The 19,992-nt window shown below is 43.3% G+C and overlaps 1 protein-coding gene across 5 annotated transcripts in view; it reads left to right on the forward strand.

Moving 5' to 3' along the window:
* LARS2 (leucyl-tRNA synthetase 2, mitochondrial) overlaps positions 1–19,992 on the forward strand; it is a 211,893-nt gene that overhangs the window by 143,373 nt on the left and 48,528 nt on the right. For all 5 annotated transcript variants that reach the window (XM_027522381.1, XM_027522382.1, XM_027522383.1 and 2 more), the window contains exons 8-10: positions 8,918–9,025; positions 9,476–9,635; positions 18,621–18,725. In XM_027522381.1, coding sequence (XP_027378182.1) covers positions 8,918–9,025; positions 9,476–9,635; positions 18,621–18,725 — 373 coding nt within the window. The remainder of the gene's footprint in view (positions 1–8,917; positions 9,026–9,475; positions 9,636–18,620; positions 18,726–19,992) is intronic.

A 19,992-nucleotide genomic window follows, 5' to 3' on the forward strand; every position in this document is an offset into this window, starting at 1 on the left:
TGCGCTTCAGAAGAAAGGTTGAAGGAGGACCATCAGAGGGAGGTAAACAAGATAAATGTCATGCCAGAGCTTTTTAATGTATCATCTTCCTGCATGACTTCATGCCAGAGCCAAAGCAGAAGTGCGAGACTTGAAAGTGAAAGAGTTTACTCCTCTAGAATGTTCCAGAGGAAACGTCTAGATTTTTTAAACATCTTACTGGCTTCAGAATTGACTTTTCTTTATTACAACTCAAATATATACTGTATCTTTCAAGTAACTGCACTGAAATGATTCCAAAGACAAAAAGACTCAAGAAATGTTGGTAACAATAATAAGTTTTAGAAAAAAATAGACAAATTATAATTCAAAAATCATTGCTAATCAGATCATACTGATTCAGAAGAAGGCTGAGTGTTAAGCTTTTTTAAAATGTCCATTTTAATTAAATATCATTAAATCCCACTTCAAATCTGTATCTAGCGCTCATAGTTCTGGTTTCTTATCTTTCCCCTTACTGGCTAATAAACCCACTTATTTTAAAAGGTCTGTATTGCTCAGTTTTCCTCAACTTTTTGTTGTTGTTGTTGTTGTTGTGTAGTCACTAAATCCTGTCCAACTCTTTGCAATCCCACGCACTATAGCCCCCCGTGCTAATCTGTCCTTGGGATTTTCCAAGCAAGAATACTGGAGTGGGTTGCCATTTCCTCCTCCAGGGGGTCTTCCCGACTCAGGGATCGAACATGCTTCTGCTGCATTGGCAGGCAGATTCTTTACAGCTGAGCCACCAGGGAAGCCCAGCCTTTTTTTTTTTTAACAAGGTCTTTAAAATGTGTCATGTGTTTAAACCATGTCTTCTAGAATTCTTGTTTATGGCTTTGATGTACTTTGTTCTTCATGCTTTGGCTCACATCCTGTCTTCTCTTGGGAAGTATGGATTTACTCCTGGCATTATTTCTGCTTCTTTGAAGGAAAAATCAGATTAGTCATGCTAAATCTAAACCTCTTCTCATCCCCAGCATTGTAGTTTCAATCTTCCTCTTTCTTACCCCTGATTCTGCTTTCTTGTGACTAAAGCCTTTTCGGTTGGGTATGTACTTCAGTGCGTCTCCTGGTGGTCCATGCTCTTAAACATGGGCTCACACTGTAGAGTGCTTTTTCAGCTTCTGAAAGCATCTCCATTCACGTGTTGTGAAGCAGTTGTGGCTGTCTTTTCACTTATCCTATTAAATGATTATGAAGCCCCTTGTAAACCATACTCCTACATATAGCATACATAGAAGTACTTCTGTATATATGCTAAATAATAACCACAGAGAAACTTTACAATTGGGCTTCAACCGAGTATTAAATACGATAATTACTTGTGAAAATTAAGTGAGAAGCCCATTCACCTTGTTCATGTCTAGGTTTTGCATATGGAAGAAGCGGTCTTTTTTTCTTTAATTTACAGGCAGTTGCCTGAAAACTTGAGTGTGATGGTCCCAGAACAGTCAGATTTGGATCATTCATTATTCGGGGATCTGCTGTTGACTTGGTCAAGTGAGCCACTTTTTCATTAATTAAATGAAAGGAGATGAATAAATGAATGGTTTCCAAGTCGTGCCCAAGCCTGGCAAGTGGATGGAGAGGGGAAAGAGGAGATAGCAGAGAACCTCCTAATGGTTCAGCCTTCAACTCTTAGATATTGGGGTCCCTCAGATTTTATATGGAAAAGGATTTCATAGCACTTTAGTAAAGAGTCTCAAAGACTGTTGTTTTCCCAAGTTTTTGGATTCTGTGAACCAGTTTAAAAAAAAAAAAAATGTGTTAGTCTCTCAGTCATGTCCAACTCTTTGAAGGCCTCCTCTGTCCATGGAATTCTCCAGGCAAGAATACTGGAGTGGGTTGCCGCTTCCTTCTCCAGAGGATTTTCCCAACCCAGGGATCAAACCCAGGTCCCCTGCCTTGCAGGCAGATTCTTTACCATCTGAGCCCCCAGGGGAATTTAGGTTGGCCAGGGTGGGGAGGGGAGGCACGGCCCATTGGCAAATAGAATGACTTGAGATGAACCCTGTCCCCTGTCACTATAATTGCAAAACACCACAGAAAGGATATACTCTCAACAACACACCAAACAAGTAAAACCAGTTCTGTGCATTGAAGAACCGCAAGTGCTCAGCAGGCTGTTCCTGTTGTGGTGGAGATTTGATGGGGCCCTGGCCTGAGCTGAGGGGGGCTTGTTGAAGGCACCTGCTTGTTGGGCAGGTGCTTTCTGGAGGCCTGTTCCTCAAAAAATCAGTCTTGAATAATGAGTTTATTTTACAGCGGAGACTAAAAAGGGCTTGCTCAGTTGTTCTCCAGAGGGTGGTTTCTTTCTTTTCTTTTTCTTCATTTCTTTTGATTTTTAAAAATATTCATAGATTTGGTAAGGATTTAAGCAGGCGTACATTTTTCTCTGCCACAATTAGCATATCAAAACATTCACATTTCATTCTATTTGAATCTTTTGTCCTCATCGAACTGTGAATATTTTAAGCAAAAGCACTTCCATAGGGTGTATTCTAGCCTTGACAGTTCAATCTGGAAGAAAAACACCATGATAAAGTTTATAAACTGAGGCTCAGTACTGGAGGGAAAGGGACAGGGCAGGAAGGGTGTCAGAAATGGACCCTGTGAGCTCCGAATTGTCTGTGGCAGGAAAGGATGGGGTGGGAGATGGAGCCAACCGTCAGATCATGTCGCATGGGTTTTATCTGATGGAAGCACATCAGATCCCATGAGACCACATGTAGGTTTGCTTGGAAGTTAAATAGAATCTCAGTGATCCTTGGAAAGGAAAAGCCGTGGGTCATTCGGAGTTCATAAAGTCCTAGTTACGTGCTTGCTGACATTTAAGATCCCTTAAATGCTGCATAAATTGGAAAGTTTTCTAAAATATACAATTGTATCAGAAGGCTTTTTAATAGTTTATAAACATTATGTCTTATTATTCTAATATTAATATATAATTAATATATTTAAGATTTTAACACTTCTGCTACAGTGATATCAAGACAGTACAGTTTTAGCTAGCATACATCAAGACCGTGAGGGACTTCTCTAGCGGTCCAGTGGCTAAGGCTCCATGCTTCCAGTGCAGGGGTCCCAGGTTCGATCCCTGGTCAGAGAACTAGATCCCACTTGCCACTAGTAAAATCCCGTATACTGCAAGGAAGACTTGAAGATGCCATGTGCCACAACTGAGACCCAGCACATTCAAATAAATAATTATTTCTTTTAAAAAAGAGGTTGAAACTTTTAAAGTCCATTATCAGATAGGAACCTTGATTGAAGCAACCTGAAGTTACTCTGGTTAACTTAAGCCAAAAGAGAATTGATCAGAAGACGATCAGGTTCCTCATAGCTGGATGGGAAGCTGGAGACACAGGCCTGGGCAAGAGTCAGGGAGAACAAGAGCACAGCGGAGATCTTGTCCCGGGAATGGTCTTTCTGAGTCTGCGCCGCCTCTCAGGTCTGCTGTGGCATTTAAACCAGTTGGCCCTGTGCCTCTGGGCCCCCCTCAGTGTTCTGACTGTGCTGAGCCCATGATGGGTTACACTGTTTAACTTCAACAGGGGAGAAGAATAGGGCGGGAAGAACACCCCCTTTCTAGCTTTCATAGTTGGTGATGGGGCCCTGCCGCTCACCCATCTTGTAATTCCCCTCCCTCCCCTCCCCAGGAAGGAGAGACTTCAGATGCTGGACGGCTTAAACAATAAAAGTTCATCGTGCAGTTGGGGAGCAAGTTTCTGAGGAAGGTGAATCGTAGTTAAATGAGGCTTAAGGAATGAGTTTTAGGTCTCACTCAAGGGAGCTCAGTGATGTTGTGCAGATTGTTAGACCTCTGGGAGCCTCTGGGTCCTCATCTTAAGAAAGGGAGTTTTGATCACAACCCCAGCCCTATGACTCTGCAACCAGAGTCTTCTTTCCAGGAAAAAGATACAAATATGAATAGGATAATAGAAGCAGGCAGGTCTGTAAGAAGTGCCTCTTTTACCATAGAGAATGATAAGTTGAAACTATCTGAAATACAGACGCGGGAAAGCTGGATTTAAGGAGCTCTGCTAGAGAGGAGTCACTGCAGAGTGAGCTGCAGGGATGCATGTGGACTTAGGAGTCAGCTGCACCTTGCTGCTCGTGCTCTTTCACAGTTCCGCCCTGTACTTGTGGACTGACTTAGAGGAAATTCCTCAGGCTTGTTTTCTCATCTGTGAGGTGGAGATAATACTCCTTGATAACACTCCTTGACCGTGGTGAAGATTTAAATGAGGTCCCATACGTCAGAGTGCCTGCTGCATAGGAATCGATGTACTAAGGTTACTGCTTCCCTCGCTAGAGGCCTGGGGATCTGGTTCTAGAACATAGTCTTGCTCTCTGAGTCTCCCCCTGGAGGGGAGGGAGTTAAATGGGAATTTAATGAGCATTTGCCCAGTTCAAGTTCACAGTCCCAGGCTCCAGGCCAGGACTCCTGTGGGGTTTAAAGAAAAACCAGAGTTTGGCCTTGCGTTGCTGAGCGCACAGGCCGGCGTCTCCCTGGGCCATGCTCTCTGGGCGCAGCATGAGAGAAGAGTTGTGACCTGTGTGATACCAAACTTAGTACAAAGTCATTGTTTTACTTTTACATTTTTATTATAAAATGAAACACAGATAACCATATAAAACAAATATGTAGTTTATTGAATTATTTTAAAGCAGCTGCCCTTGTAGGTCAAGATAGTGGATCTCGCCAGCACTCTACAAGCCCTCTACATGCCTCATCTCAATGTAACTGCCCCCCGAGCCCCCATAGTCACCACTATCCTGACTTTAAGAATAGTCACATCCTTGCCTTTGTGTCGGAGAAGGCAGTGGCACCCCACTCCAGTACTCTTGCATGGAAAATCCCATGGATGGAGGAGCCTGGTAGGCTGCAGTCCATGGGGTAGCTAAGAGTCGGATACAACTGAGGGGCTTCACTTTCACTTTTCACTTTCATGCATTGGAGAAGGAAATGGCAAGCCACTCCAATGTTCTTGCCTGGAGAATCCCAGGGATGGGGAGCCTGGTGGGCTGCTGTCTATGGGGTCGCACAAGAGTCGGACACGACTGAAGCGACTTAGCAGCAGCAGTAGCAGTACCTTTCTCTATAGTTTATCACCTAGATGTGCCTCCCTGGATAATATAGTTTATTCCTACCCTCGTCTTTTAAATTTGATGATGTCTGCTAAGTGTTTTAATCTGTAGGTTTCCCTCTTTATCCCTTTCTCTTCCTTACAGTTTATCGGTTGAAGGACTGGGCTGTTTGACCCATAGTTTCCTGGGTTTTGCCGACTGGATACTGATCCTGGCACATTTCCACACGTCCCCGTGCCCCCGGACTCCCTGGCACCTTTTTCATTTTTGCTTTTTGGCTGCACTGTGCAGCATGTGGGATACTGGATCTTAGCAATTCCCCATCCAGGATCGAACCGGGGCCGGCTGTATTGGGAGCACGAATCTTAACCACTGGACCACCAGGCAAGTCCCGCCTGGCCCTTCTTATGCCACCAAATACAGCGTCTTCTATAAAGGAGCTCCGCGGCCATGTTGTAGTTGAACTGGATGGGAACATGGGATCTTTGGTACATGATTCACTCATAATTGAGATACCTCATATCATCTTCTAATTTCCATGGCAGCTGATTTCTTTTGAAAGAATTTCTAGGAAAGCCTTATTTTAGATGAAGTTTACATCGCAGTTCTTACGAACTGACTCATTTTTATCCCTCATGCATCTTTAGAATGATATATCGAAGATCAAATCCCAGAAATCCCATTAACCTCTGGGTTATGCAAAAATTAGTTGTTCAGTTTTTCAAGTCTGTGGTGTCAGTAACAGAAACTGTGTGTTTCTAATATTTGTTTGGTAGCTTTCTTAAACTGTTACAGGCATATGTAGCTCTGCAAATTCATGTTCCACTTATGTCAGTCAGGAAGGGAAAATATGGAGAAACTATAGTTTATCTGAAAGAATGTGGGAATAGGCTCTTTTAATCAGTAAGTGTTCTCCTTAGCTTAATGTGTTCATACGCACCTTCATGTATGTGGTAGTTTCTAAGGAATTTGTATGCAACTCAATACATATAAACTATATATGAATATAATTTAACATTTCTTCAATGAGTCATGATCTTATACTGCCTTACAGCCATCACTATGGGTGATTTTTAAAAAATGATTTATTATTCTACTTGTTGACCACAGTGGGTCTTTGTTGCTGCACACAGGCTTTCTCTACTTGTGGCAAGCTAGGGGTACTCTTTGACCGAGTCCAGAAGATTGAGATGATAAAATATAGGTTATTGTGTGTTTTGCTAGAAAATATTACCCAGAATCTTCTCACAAATCCTAGTTATTACCACCTGCCATTCATTCTGTTAACATATACTAGCCTCTGGCTAAGCATGAAGTTTACTTGCATTTTATGAGTACTCAACAATAGAGAAGAAAATCATATTTCTACATACAGTTCATTGTCAAAAAGGTATTAAAATTTCTCACTGAAGAAACAATAGAAAATAAAATTGATGTTAGGGACTCTGGCAATCCTGCTTTTGTGTATGCCCAAACTCTGGCAGTTGGTGATGGACAGGGAGGCCTGGCATGCTGTGGTCCATGGGGTCACAAAGAGTCGGACATGACTGAGCGACTGAACTGAACTGAACTGAAGCCTCCAATGTCTGGATGAGGTCCTGATGCTTAGGGGTGAAGAATTAATACATTCTGGGGGATAAACTAATGAATGAACACATCTCTCATCAGCCTGTAGGTGTCCATAATCCACAGTTTATGCCTCAAAATAAATTTCCAAATCCTGAAGCTTGCAGACTCTCCCAAATAAATGAGAATGCATGGATAGATAAATGACAAATACAGAAAATGCTCTGTGTTGTTTATCACATGATTGAGTAAGAGTCTCTTCACTATAGGTGAAAGAATGCAGTTAGTAAGTCTGGGAGGATCACAACAAACTGGGAAATTTTTCAAGAGATGGGAATATCAGACTGCCTTACCTGCCTCCTGAGAAACCTATATGCAGGTTAAGAAGCAACAGTTAGAACTGGACATGAAACAATGGACTGGTTCCAAATTGGGAAAGGAGTACGTCAAGGCTGTGTATTGTCATCTTGCTTATTTAACTTATATGTAGAATACATCATCCAAAATGCCAGGTTGGATTAACCACAAGATGGAATCAAGATTACCAGAGAAATATCAATAACCTCAGATACGCATATGACACCATCCTGATGGCAGAAAGTGAAGAGGAACTAAAGACCCTCTTGATGAAGGTGAAAGAGGAGAGTGAAAAAGCTGGCTTAAAACTCAACATTCAAAAAGTGAAGATCATGGCATCTGGTCCCATCACATGATGGCAAATAGATGGGGAAAAAAATGGAAGCAATGACTTTATTTTCTTGGGCTCCAAAATCACTGCAGATGGGGACTGCAGCCATGAAATTAAAAGACATTTGCTCCTTGGAAGAAAAGCTGTGACAAACCTAGACAGCATACTAAAAAGCAGAGACATCACTTTGCTCACAAAGGTCCATCTAGTCAAAGCTATGGCTTTTCCAGTAGTCATGTACAGATGGGAGAGTTGGACCATGAAGAAAGCTGAACACTGAAGAATTACTTTCAAACTGTGGTGATGAAGAAGAGTCTTGAGAGTCCCTTGGACAGCAAGGAGATCCAACCAGTCCATCCTAAAGGAAAGCAACTGAATGTTCTTTGGAAGGACCGATGCTGAAGCTGAAGCTCCAGTATTTTGGCCACCTGATGGGAAGAGCTGACTCACTGGAAAAGACCCAGATGCTGGGAAAGATTGAAGGCAGGAGGAGAAGGGGATGACAGAGGATGAGATGGTTGGATGACATCATCAACTCAATGGACATGAGTTTGAGCAAATTTTGGGAGATAATGAAGGACAGGGAAACATGGCGTGCTGCATGGGGTGGCAAAGAATCCGACAAGACTTAAGAGACTGAACAACCAGTGTGGGTTTTAGTCCTGGCTCATCTTTTCCTGTAGGTGGCGCGAGTGGCAAAGACCCCTGCCTGCCAATGCAAGAGATGCAGGTTCCATCCCTGGATTGGGAAGATCCCTGGGATGAAGGCATGGCAACCCGCTCTAGTATTCTTGTCTGGAGAATCCCCATGGACAGAGGAGCCTGGCACACTACATTTCATGAGGTTGCAAAGAATCAAATACGACTGAGTGACTTAGCACGCATGCACACACACGTGGATTAAAATTAGACAAATATCAATGAAAATAAAATGTGCGCCTCTAATAGCAAATGTTACACAAATCAGTACAATGATGTCTGTTATGCTAATTTTTATTTTTACAATAGATTTATAATGGTCTATATATTCTGTAGCTGAGCTATAGAACAGCCATGGCTTATCTTAGAGTTTAAAAATTCATAAACATGTGCTGCTTTTGTTTAGGTTCTAGACTGGGGAGGAGAATGCCCCAACCACATCCGTCAAAGATAAGCATGTCGTTGTTCAGTTGTTAAGTGGTGTTTGACTCTTTGCTGCCCCATGGACTGCAATGCGCCAGGCTTCCCTGTCCTTTACTGTCTCCCAGAGTTTGCTCAGTTTGATGTCCATTGAGTCAGTGATGCCATCTGACCATCTCATCCTCTTGTTAACTTTCTTCTTTCTCTGAAACCTTGGCTCACTGAGAATAGAGAAGTGGGTGAAGCCCATTTCGTGAAGTTGAGTCACGATGGGCTCATCTGTATAACCTTTGCTGGGCCTCTCTGATTGGCCAGTGAAGGAGAAAAGGGTGAATTCCTGAGCCTCGGTGACCCCAGTTCTCCCACCAGTCACTTGCTTTGTCTTAAGCAGTCTGTAGTTTCTACTTTTGCATTCTCCTTTCATTCCTACAGGCCATGCAGGACGCGCTGGCAGGCCTTCCGGAATGGTACGGGATTAAAGGCATGCAGGCCCACTGGATTGGCGACTGTGTGGGCTGCCATCTGGACTTCATGTTAAAGGTGATTGAGCAGGAGCATCTGCAGCAGTTAATGCTCACAACCCCCCTTCTGCCTCTTTAGGCCTCTTTTTAGAAAAGTGGGTGCCTGTATTCATCACATAAATCCTGGAGGAAAGTATAGCGCCTTTCCCAGGACAAATAACATTGACAGTTATTGATTCGTGGACAGAGGAGCCAGGAACTGGGGAAAGCCTCTTTCTGGGCATGCTCTGACATCCTTTGATGGGGACCCCCAAGTAGGCCTGGGGGTAGGCCCTGGGGAAGCCTCCTGAAAGAGGAACTGCGGCCCTCTTCTCTCTCCCCCTGTCTGCCCCTGCCTGGGACCATCTCAGGCCCCCACATGCCTGCCGGTGCCTAGGACTGAGGAGGGGTGGGAACAGGGGATATGGGCTGGGGAGCACGGCAGCCCAGAGTGCAGACTGAGAACTGAAACGACCCTGCCTCTTGTCAGGTTGATGGGCAAGTCACAGGAGAAAAGCTGAGCGCCTACACAGCCACCCCCGAGGCCGTTTATGGCGCCTCCCACGTGGCCATCTCTCCCAGCCACAGGCTCTTGCACGGGCACAGCCCTCTGAAGGAAACCTTTCGGAAGGCCCTCGTCCCTGGCCAAGGTAAGTCGGCAAGTTAAGGTTAAGAAGGGAGCGTTACGCCTTACATTTCACAGAGTTCACGGTCCTTTCACATATGTCATCCTTGTGATCTGTTCCTCTCCTTGGCCTGACTTTATGTGTTGATTTTAAAACGTGAGGATCAGAAAGAGACTTGAAAATAAGTTACTTTGAGTCAGTAGCTTCTCCGCTTCTTAAGTTTTTGTTTGAAAGTTCAACTCTTTCCCTTTAAATATAATCTAGATTCAAAGCTCTTTTCTGATAAGAATAGAATCTTGTGCTTAATTTATAGTCTCATCATCAAATAAAACTATACTGACAAGGACAGGAAGGAAGCCAGTGAGAAACAGAGGAAACATTTTCAATAACTTAATTTTAGTGTCTCTTAAGAATTCACAGAGTGATCCGAGCAGACCAGCAGGGTCCTGGTCTTTAATGAGAACCAAGCTGACCTCAAATTGGCACAGCGAGTGTTGGTCAGTGAGGATGAGAAGTGCCTGTGCATTAGTCTGAAGTCCAGGGCTGCAAGCCACAGAGTCCATCTCTGGCTCACCCAGAGGAAAGGGGGAACATACTGGAAAACTGTGGGGAAGAACCAGTCTGGAAGAAGACTTGGACTAGGCAGCCACGGGAGTTGGGGCAGGAAGAATGAATAATGTCTTGATACCACTGACTGAGGGAATCTGCTCTCACTTTGCCATCAACACTTGGGGCACTTGCTTTGAGATTTGTCCTGCAGAGCAACGTGTCCGATTGGTACAGCTGGGGACCCCTGGCCTCTATGTTGGCCGAAGGAAGGCCAGGTACCTTATTCCTTGATAGCCCTCCAGGACTGTCATCCATGAGGAAGGGATAGCTCTGTAAAACTCAGGCTCTTACCAGAGGAAGGAGTATGGATCCTGGGCAGGCGAAAGGAACTCCCCTGTTAATTAGAAGTAGGTCTCAGGAGAAATGTAAATATTTCTGTAAAAATCTCAGCCCGCTTCACTTTTCATAGACTATATAAACTTCAACCCAAGCCACACAGTCTGAATTATTGCAGGTCTGTTTAAGTTACTAGATTAATAAAAATTTTTGAATAGTAGTATAGTTTCATGTTTGTTTTTTTTTTTTAAATAATTGGAATGCATAAAATAGCCAGAAGGAAAGACTCCCTGATCAGATTGGAAGGATAAATAGTGTTGCCCCAGCTTCTCTCTGCTGAAGATTTATAATTGTTAACAACAGTAATACTCAGATCAGTTAATATTTACTGAGAGCCGGCTGCGTGCTGAGCACTCGGGGATGGGTAGGTGGCCACTCACAGTCTTGCCTTCTGGGAGGCTGCAGCAGAGGAGACCCAGATGCATACGTAATTCTCTGGCCCAGGACACATATCACTCGGTTTCATCTCTTTTGTTGTATATTGAAATAAAGAAAAGACTCTTTTAAGATTTCAGTGTGTGCTTCTGAAGTCCAGTATAGCTCTCTCTCAGTTTTATTTTCCATTTATTCAAAATAAAAATTGGATTCTTTTCAGTGGTTTAAAGGGAAAACTCATCATTTATACTCTCATGAACATTTTGAGATTTCTTGAGAACTATGGCAGTGGAATAATATCTAAAATTGAAAAACTAAAAAATGTGAATCTGACCTTCGATTCCCCCTCCATGCTTAAGTTGGGGACATAAATTAAAATGAAGTAATAGCAGTAGGGGATTAACTAGCTAATAAGTTATAAAAGATATAGTTCCTGCCATGAAAGATACTATATGAACCCAAAACATTTTCACATGTAAGAAATTAAGAGGCTGTTGTGGCATGGGCCAGTTTTCACAGTCACGTTGGTATTAGCACATCTGACTTGGCCTGGTTGGTTTCCTTTTGGCTTGGTTCTCCCCTCTTTAGTAATTTCTGAAATAAATCCAAACGGAATGCTCCTCTTGGCTCTAAATTTTCCAATTCTAATTTTCATAGTGGAAATATTCTTTTTGCAGATGCCAATTTATTCAAAGTCTCTAGATTAATTTGCACGTCAGGTCTCTGGATATTGACCTGTGGCCTCAGTCGTTTGTGGCCAATACAGTGCCCGAGCGTAACGCGGTTTCCCCGAAGGTGAATTGAAACTGCTGCATGGATATGGGTTTATGCCTCCTCTGGCCTCTACGGTCACATTTTAAACCTGAGCATCTTATCACTAGTGTCATTTACCATTGCCAACTGGCTCCGTTCAGACAGGCGCCTTGGTTTTCCCTCAAATATCTGTTTTTCAGGATAAATAAATATTAAAGCAGTGACCACTTCAAGTCACGGTAGCACACAGTTGTGATAGAATTTATCGCTTGCCTGAGCTTAAATTATCACACTCAAGTTCCTACAGTTGCTGAGTTGGTGTCTGCATATGGGCTCCTGAGTTGGCACAAGACGACCAAGGTTCTGATCCCAGATCTATCCTGTGACTGAAGGAAGTTGAGTTTTCCCAGCAGCGCAGGTGATGGGGCTGTCAGGCAAGGTGGTGTGGGGGCCTGGTGGGTACAGAAGGAGCCCTGAGGGGCTCTGAGGAGGAGGAGTATGGACAGGGTGGTGCTTGAGTGTTAGAGTGGAGGCAGGAGAGCTGGCTTCCCCAGTAGTGAGGTGAGAGGTGAGTAGTGAGTGATGGCCCTGAAACAGCGGCCATCGGGATGGAGGGGCAAGAACAGCTCTCAGAATTATTTGTTTAGAAGACTCCTCGGACATCTCCCTGATTTTTGGCCTGGCTGACTGTGTTGCTCATGTGTTTGACTAAATGTACTGTTTTGCTCAACATCCTGTAATTGGCACAGATTCCTTTAAGAGAGCAAAAAGTAACGTCCCTCTCCGTACAGATCTTGAAATCTAGTGTATTTCCATAATCATTGACATTGTCTCCTCTTCTCAGTTGACTACCGCTGACTTAAGTCGTGTTACATAAGCTGTGACTTGATAGGAACTAGAAACCATAAAAAGCATCAATGGGGGAAATATTGTCCGAGTTCTAGACGCTGTTCTGTTTTTTCCTGGAGTCTTTTTCTTACACTCCTGATATTAAAATATGCAAACCCTGGGGCTTTGGAACCGTGCATTTCAGCTCTGAGTCACTGATGATCTACACAATGCATTTTTTGCCAAAAGGGTAAACGAGGTCTCTGTAATAAGAGGCTTAGGAACCCTGTCGTTGTTGACACATTAGAGAGAGGCCCCAAAACATCAAATAATTTATGGCTCCCTATTGCTTTGCCCTGTCTCCATAGAATCAGCATGAGGGTGGAACAAAGGGCAAGGAACAGAATCCTGTGGGTAATAGTTTGTTCTTAAACCTCACTGTCCCTGCTAACATCCTTGCAGTTCAGCAGGTGTTAATAGATGCTGTGCGGAGGAAAGCTTCTGTGCTCAGGTAACCTGGCATAAAGCAGAAATAAATAGGTTTCTTTGCTTCCACTTGTCAGTGTCTTCTCTGTGCTGACGTGCGTTGTGCCTGTCTACAGGGGAACGTCATGCGCCTCTCCTCACGCGTACTTGACCACGGGGCCTTCTTTCCACAGAGATCTGGGGACCTAGCTGCAGGCAGCACCGCTCTGCACCAAACAGAAGTCTCTGGTCTGTTTTTCCAAGGGGCATGAAAGACCCGCCTAGTTTGCAGTGGGGCCTGAGAGAGAGGGCAGCTTCTTGCCTAGAATGTTTGTAATTACTGGCTGTTAAGCTAGGAATCCTTTGTGTTTTCTGCGGCGTTTCGCTGTGATTTAACCCCTGTATGAACTGCTTCAGTTACTTGGGGTTTCTCCCTGGCTTCCGGCTTCACGTTGCCGGCACACGGCTCATGAGACATGTGGAGAACGCCAACTCTGACCAAGAACTTCGGATCTTAACTTTGGTTCTTTCTGAGAAATAGGTCGTGACTGGGTACAGCAGGCACATTGCTGTAGGGCGTTCATTACACATCTGCTCATGTGTAAATTCACATATTAGCTTTTTTTCTAATTGAAAAACAGTCACAATAGACTTTTATGTGGGAAAATGAAAAAAATCCAACCCTTTAATCCATACTGTACTTTTTTTCATATTTTTCTGATAAATGACTTTATTGATATATATTTTGCATACCAAAAAATTCATCTATTTAAAGTGTACAGTTCATTGGTTTTTTGTATATCCACAGAGGTGTACAACCATCACCACTGTCAATTCTAGGGCATTTTCATCACCCCCCCAAAGAAATGTCATACCCTCTAGCAACCATACTCAATGCCTCCTATTTCCCCAACCCCAGAAGACCACTAATCTACGTTCTTTCTCCATAGATGTGCCTGTTCTGGACATTTCATGTACGTGGACTCGCGTGATATTTGTTCTTTCGTGACTGGCTTCTTTCACTTAGTGTAATGTTTTCAAGGTCATCCAATGTTGTTGAATGCGTTAGTACTCCATTCCTTTTTATTTCAGAATAATACTTCATTATAGATACCACATTTTATTTATCCATTCATCAGTTGATAGACATTTTGGGTTCCACTCTCTAGCTAGCTGCCATGTCCCTTTGGTACGGATTCTTGTGTGGATATATGCTTTTATTTCTTCGTGTATGTATCTAATTCTGATTTATTTCTTCGTGTATGTATCTGTTGAGTTGTTGGGTCTTACGTTAATAGGAACTCTATATTTAACTGGTTGAGGAACCGTCAGACTTTCTCAAGGCAGGTGCTCTATTTTACATCCCCAGAAGCAGTGCAAAGGGATCCATTTTCTCCACATTTTTGCCAGCACTTGTCACTGTCTTTTTTGTTATGGTCATGCTAACGGTTGGTCATGCTAATGGTTATCTCACTGTGGCTTCGATCTGCGTTTGTTTATCCGATGACTAATGGTGTTGATCATCTTTTCATGTGCTCATTGGCCATTTACATATCTTCTGTAGAGGAATATCTATTCAGAGCATCTGCTCAATTTTTAATTGAGTTGTCTTTTTATTCTTTAATTTTGATAGTTCTTTATAGTAGACACAAGTTTCTTATCAGGTATATGATTTACATCCATGTTCTCCAGTTCTGTGACTGTTCTTTTCACGTTCTTGATGGTGTCCTTTGAAGCCTGGAAGTTTTAAATTTTGGTGAAATCCAATTTACCTATTAATACTTGCTTCTTCTGTTTTTGCTTTTGTTTTGTTTTTGTTGTTTTGTTTTGTTTTGTTTTGCTTTTGGTGTCATATCTAAGACACCGTTGCCTAGTCAAAGATCACTAAGATTTATACACCTGTGTTTTCTTCTAAGACTTTTATATTGGATCTTATATTTAGGTCTTTAATTCATTTTTAAATTAACTTTAATTTATTCTTTTGCATGTGGTCATGCATCTTTTAAATTCATGTTCCCACACACACTCATCCTAAAAATGAGACTGCTCCTATCTTTTGTTTTTTTGTTTTTTACTTAATATGATATCAGAAAATATTTCTTAGTTTTTAGGCAGGCTTGTCTTTAACCCATGCATAATATTCTATCAACTCAATGTACCATAATATTCTAAATCTTCCCTATCATGTTGAATATTTGGCCTTTTTTGTGTTTGGGCTATTACGGAGACAGTTCTTTGCCTCTGTAGAATAAATTCCTCAGAAAACAGCTCCCCACCCCCCCCAAAAAAAAAAAAAAAAAAGAACGAAGGAAAACATCCCCAAGAGTGCGATTTTTTTTTTTATGAACCCTTTTTTGGTTCTTTTTACATGTTGCTTTTATTGGTTTCTGGAAGGGCTCAATCAGTTTAGAGTGTCTTACCAGATGACATACGAATTCCAGCACAGCTTCACAGTGAGGGTGCCCTTCTAATTTTCTTTTATGTATCTGTCTTTCGGCTGTGCTGGGTCTTCATTTCTGCGTGGGCTTTTTCCTGGCTGCGGTGGCTTCTCCCGTTGCTGAGCACGGACTCTAGAGCACACTCCGGTAGTTGTGGCTCGAGGGCTCAGTACTTACAGCTCCTGGGCCCTAGAGCTCAGGCTCAGCAGTTGTGGCACACGGGCTTAGGGGCTCCGCAGTGTGTGGGATCTTCTCAGACCAGGGGTTGAACCTGCGTCTCCTATATTGTCAGGCAAATTCTTTACCACTGAGCCACCAGGTGCGGGGAGCCGGTGAGGCATTCCACTCGTGACAAAGGTCATGAGGAAGGAGGCTCGGCATACGCAAAGGCGGGATCGAGCCTCAGGAGTCCCCCCGGATATTCTCGAGCATTTTCCCCCAAAAAAACCAGAGTCTGCCTACTTTATTGCTTTGTGCTCTCACCTCTGACTTTACTGGGGGCTGTCCCCTACCACCGTCTCTCTCTCTCTGTGTCAAAGAGTTAACTTACAGCTCCAATTAATAAAGTTCCTGGGCAATTAGGAGTGTTTAAATCCAAACCCCTCTGATGGCTCTCTAACTCGCCTGACAAGTTTACCCGGACTCCTGCAGCTATGCATACGATTGTTTACAGTCTCCCAGGAGAGGCATGGGAAGCTTAAGATATTCAAATAGCTTAGAGCCTCTCAGAGAGTTAAAAACTGTCAGAATAAACTAGTAAAGGATTTCATTGATGAGTCAATGCTTGTTGCCAAGTTTTCACATCCCCTGAATTGTATCCTTGAATATGTATCAATTAATAGTGGGTATGTAGAAAAAATAAGTAGTGGCCTTGGTGTTAGTAACTTTAGACCCTTAAGGTAATAAATTCTTTCTTTGTTGTAAACCCATTACACATCCGCCCTATAGGAATGCAATTTTATCTTTGGAAGATGGTGCCAAACCTTGAAATAATTACTCTTAGAGAAAGTAAGTCTTTGTTGATAAGTCCTTGTCAAGAGTCATAAAATGTTAGTAGGCCTTCTGGCCAGAAGATGATGTAAATCACCTAAACCATTTGTATACGATACATTTGCAGGAAAGAAACCTTGGTTTTTGATAAGAACCAAAGACTGCTGACTTTGCATCCCCTATTATCCTCTATGTGTAACTTAGGGTATAAAAGCCCCTGTTAAAAATAAAGCTACGGGCCTTGTTTACCAGCGCTTGGTCTCCCCATGTCATTCTTCCCTTTAACTTCCAGCTGAGTCTCCATCTGGAGCGCGGAACCCACCACGCTGACTAATCATGCCTGGGCTTCTAAGACCCACTCGAGAAGGTGTCTAGGGTGAGACACCTTCCGCTATTCGAGAGGGCGCCTGCGGCCTACGTCAGTGGTGCAAACTTCTTGTCTTGAAGTTTTATTGGTCTCCCGCGTAAACCAAGCTACTCAGCTTCTTTTCTCCACTGAATTTTCCTACTGAGCTATCCTCATTCTATTGTTCTCTATATCTCTAATTAGCATATAAATAGTCGCCTAGGCCGTCTCTCCTTCGAATACCCTGGATCAGCTGGGGCTGGTCCCCAGCAACCAGGGAAGCTTTTTATTCTTTAATTTGATAGTTCTTTATAGTAGATACAGGTGGTCGGGCCAAGGCTCTTTCCTTTCTACTGCTTGGCCCCTCTAGGATGTCGCCCTTATCTGTGTGTTCTAGATTGTTCTGCATGTCATCTGCATTGTGGTCACAAGGGTGGGGGAGAAGGGCAGCCCCCCTCTTTGCGAGCCTGGCCTCCGGCTCTTCTGCATGCGCTCCCTGGCCACTCCTGGTGGAGGCGCTGAGCAGCACTGCCATTAGCCGTGCGGCCATGTGTCCAGCAAACACTGGTGCTGAATCAGAGGGCAAGACAGACACGGGGTCAGCTGGCAGCCTGTGCCCGAGCCGTTTCTCTGCTATAGACCAGAGATTTGTGGTCTGTTTGGACAATTATCCTCTGTTTGGATAATTCCAAATTAAGTGTTTTGTTATGACCACATAAATATTGGTCATCTGAGCCAGATATACTCTGATTACATTTTCCTTTTTATATAACTTTCTATTTTTCCTGAAGTTCATGATGTTCTCTCTCTCTTTTTTTTTTTTTTTTTCATTTGTTTTGTGTTCTTTGAATTTCTGATTGTCTTCCCACGCCCTCCCAGAAGCTCTTTAAAACTCCTTTCAAGTTTTCTACATATTCCGGTCTGTCAGAAAATGTGCCCGTCCCCTTTTTTCCCCGACGATGCTTCTTAGGGCTCTCTGTCCTGTTCGCATGTCACCTGGTCTTTCTCCCGGCATCTGCCATCCTGGGAGTTCTGTCTGTCTCTACTCTGCAGATGTCCCTGCCCTCTTCTCTTTGTTGGATTCCCTGTTTGTTCCCTGGATTCCATGTCCTCCTTTTCTTGATTTACCCCTTACTTTCACAGGGCTGCCATGGTGGCTGAGATCGTAAAGCATCTGCCTGCAATGCTGGAGACCCAGGTTCAATCCCTGGGTCCAGAAGATCCCCTGGAGAAGGAAATGGCAACCCACTCCAGCATTCTTGCCTGGAAAATCCCATGGTCGGAGGAGCCTGATAGGTTACAGCCCCTGGGGTTGCAAAGAGTGGGACACGCCTAAGCGACTTCACTTTCACTTTTTGCTGGACCACAGCCTCTGGTATCTCCTTAGAAACGGATCCTGGGAAGGAGCAGTTTTGTGCTTGTATGTGTGAAAATCGGATCTCTGCTCAGTCATTCTCTCCTTTCCTATCCACTTCCATCTTTGAGTGTTATAGTTTAAAATTCCAGATATCTTTTAGTTTCACCGTAGGTAGGTTGTTGGTTTTCTCTTTCTTCTGTATACACGAGTTACTTTCCAAAAGGATAAGGGAGGTGGTAGGAACATCTTTCCTCCACCTTCTGGGAAGCAAAAGTGCCATTTTCACTTCTTTGCTGAGGAGCATGAATGAATATTTTCATGTATTTGTTTAATCTTTTGATCCTCCACTGGTGTGAATTATCTGTTAATACCTTCAAAGAACAAATTCTATAATAATTAGCACAAAACACAGAGGTTCTAAAGCTTCTTTTTCTCACTTGTCTCCTCTGAGACGCAGAGGGTGTTAAAGCCCCAGCTGACGGGCCTCCACTGTTGTCTGCCCTCATTTTCAGATTGCCTGACGCCCGTGACGGCCGTGAACATGCTCACCCAGCAGGAAGTCCCGGTCATCATCTTGGCCAAAGATGACTTGGAGGGCTCTCTAGATGCAAAAATAGGTAAGTAGCTAGTAAAATGTAAGCAGGAGAATGTCTTTAGCAGGCTTAAGATCAAAATACTAGCCTGGAAGAGCTGGCTGTATATTCCGTGATCTGTTTTGCGTCTTTGTAAAAATGAGTGTGCCTTCATTTCATTGTCTCTTATTTAAAGCATTGCATTTTGAATAATCAAAAATGTCTGGCCCACAGATTTTGCCAGTGGAGCTAGTTGGCAAGACTTGCCTATACAATGTGGGGAACAGTACTACTCAGATAAGAATCCCATTTCAGAACTCACAGAAGCAGCAGCAGCTACTGAGATGGGGGTTCAAAGCACACATGATTGATGCAGGCTAACTTTTGGGGGAAGACTTAGTGGAGGGGGTGAACTTGAGCTGTGCAAGAAAGGGATTGTGAAACAGCAGTAGAATCGAAGGCCTTTGTAGAGCTGTAAATTGCACGTGGTTGGTGGCCTTACTCATTGCTGAGTGTTCTAAACTACCGCCACCTAACAGGAAGTCTGGGGTTGAATCAGGGGATGGAACCTGATCATATCCCATCCAAGACCTACCCTGAGGGGGACCGGAACATCTCTTTTACAACTTCCTACTGTAGATTCCAGCCCATCACCAGTGTGCTGGGACCTGCAGAGAAAGTTACTGCCACACCCTCTATCTCCTGGCACACACAAGAAATAGCGTTGCTTATTGAAACCATGTTTTTTCCTTACAGCCCTCAGATGCTTTTTTGACAAAGTGATTTGAAGAAACACCAACCCAGAAAACAGATATTTAGCCATTCAAGTCATTCTTATCTGACAGTTTAACCTAGAAAATATGTTGCTTAAAAGACATAATTCCTTCTAGTACTTTAATGCATCTTATAATTAGTAAAATTCATTAATATAGCCAGCCAAGTTGAACAGTAAAGGAAGCCCTTGCTGATGTGGCTTTTTTTTTTCCCCCCTCATTTGGTATTTTGAATCAAAGTACCGGCACAATATTGAGAGTTCTGAAGGAAAAGGGTAAAAGAAAAAGAGAAATCTGATTTTCTTGGGTATGCGTGGGAAATCATTTTTCCTATTGTCTTCATTTCACATACTTCCATGATTAACATTTTCTAAGTTATCGTCTGTTGCCCTCCAAGAATAACAGAAACAAAAGTAAACAAGATGAAGTAGGGTTTTCACCATCTTACCGGCATGTTACAAATGGTTTACATTCTGCTGAGCCCCACATGGCCAGCACGGTGGCCCAGCGCGAGCTTGATGCGGTCAGGTAAACCTGTG

This window comes from Bos indicus x Bos taurus, chromosome 22 (genome assembly GCF_003369695.1).
Source record: "Bos indicus x Bos taurus breed Angus x Brahman F1 hybrid chromosome 22, Bos_hybrid_MaternalHap_v2.0, whole genome shotgun sequence".
NCBI classification, from domain to species: domain Eukaryota; kingdom Metazoa; phylum Chordata; class Mammalia; order Artiodactyla; family Bovidae; genus Bos; species Bos indicus x Bos taurus.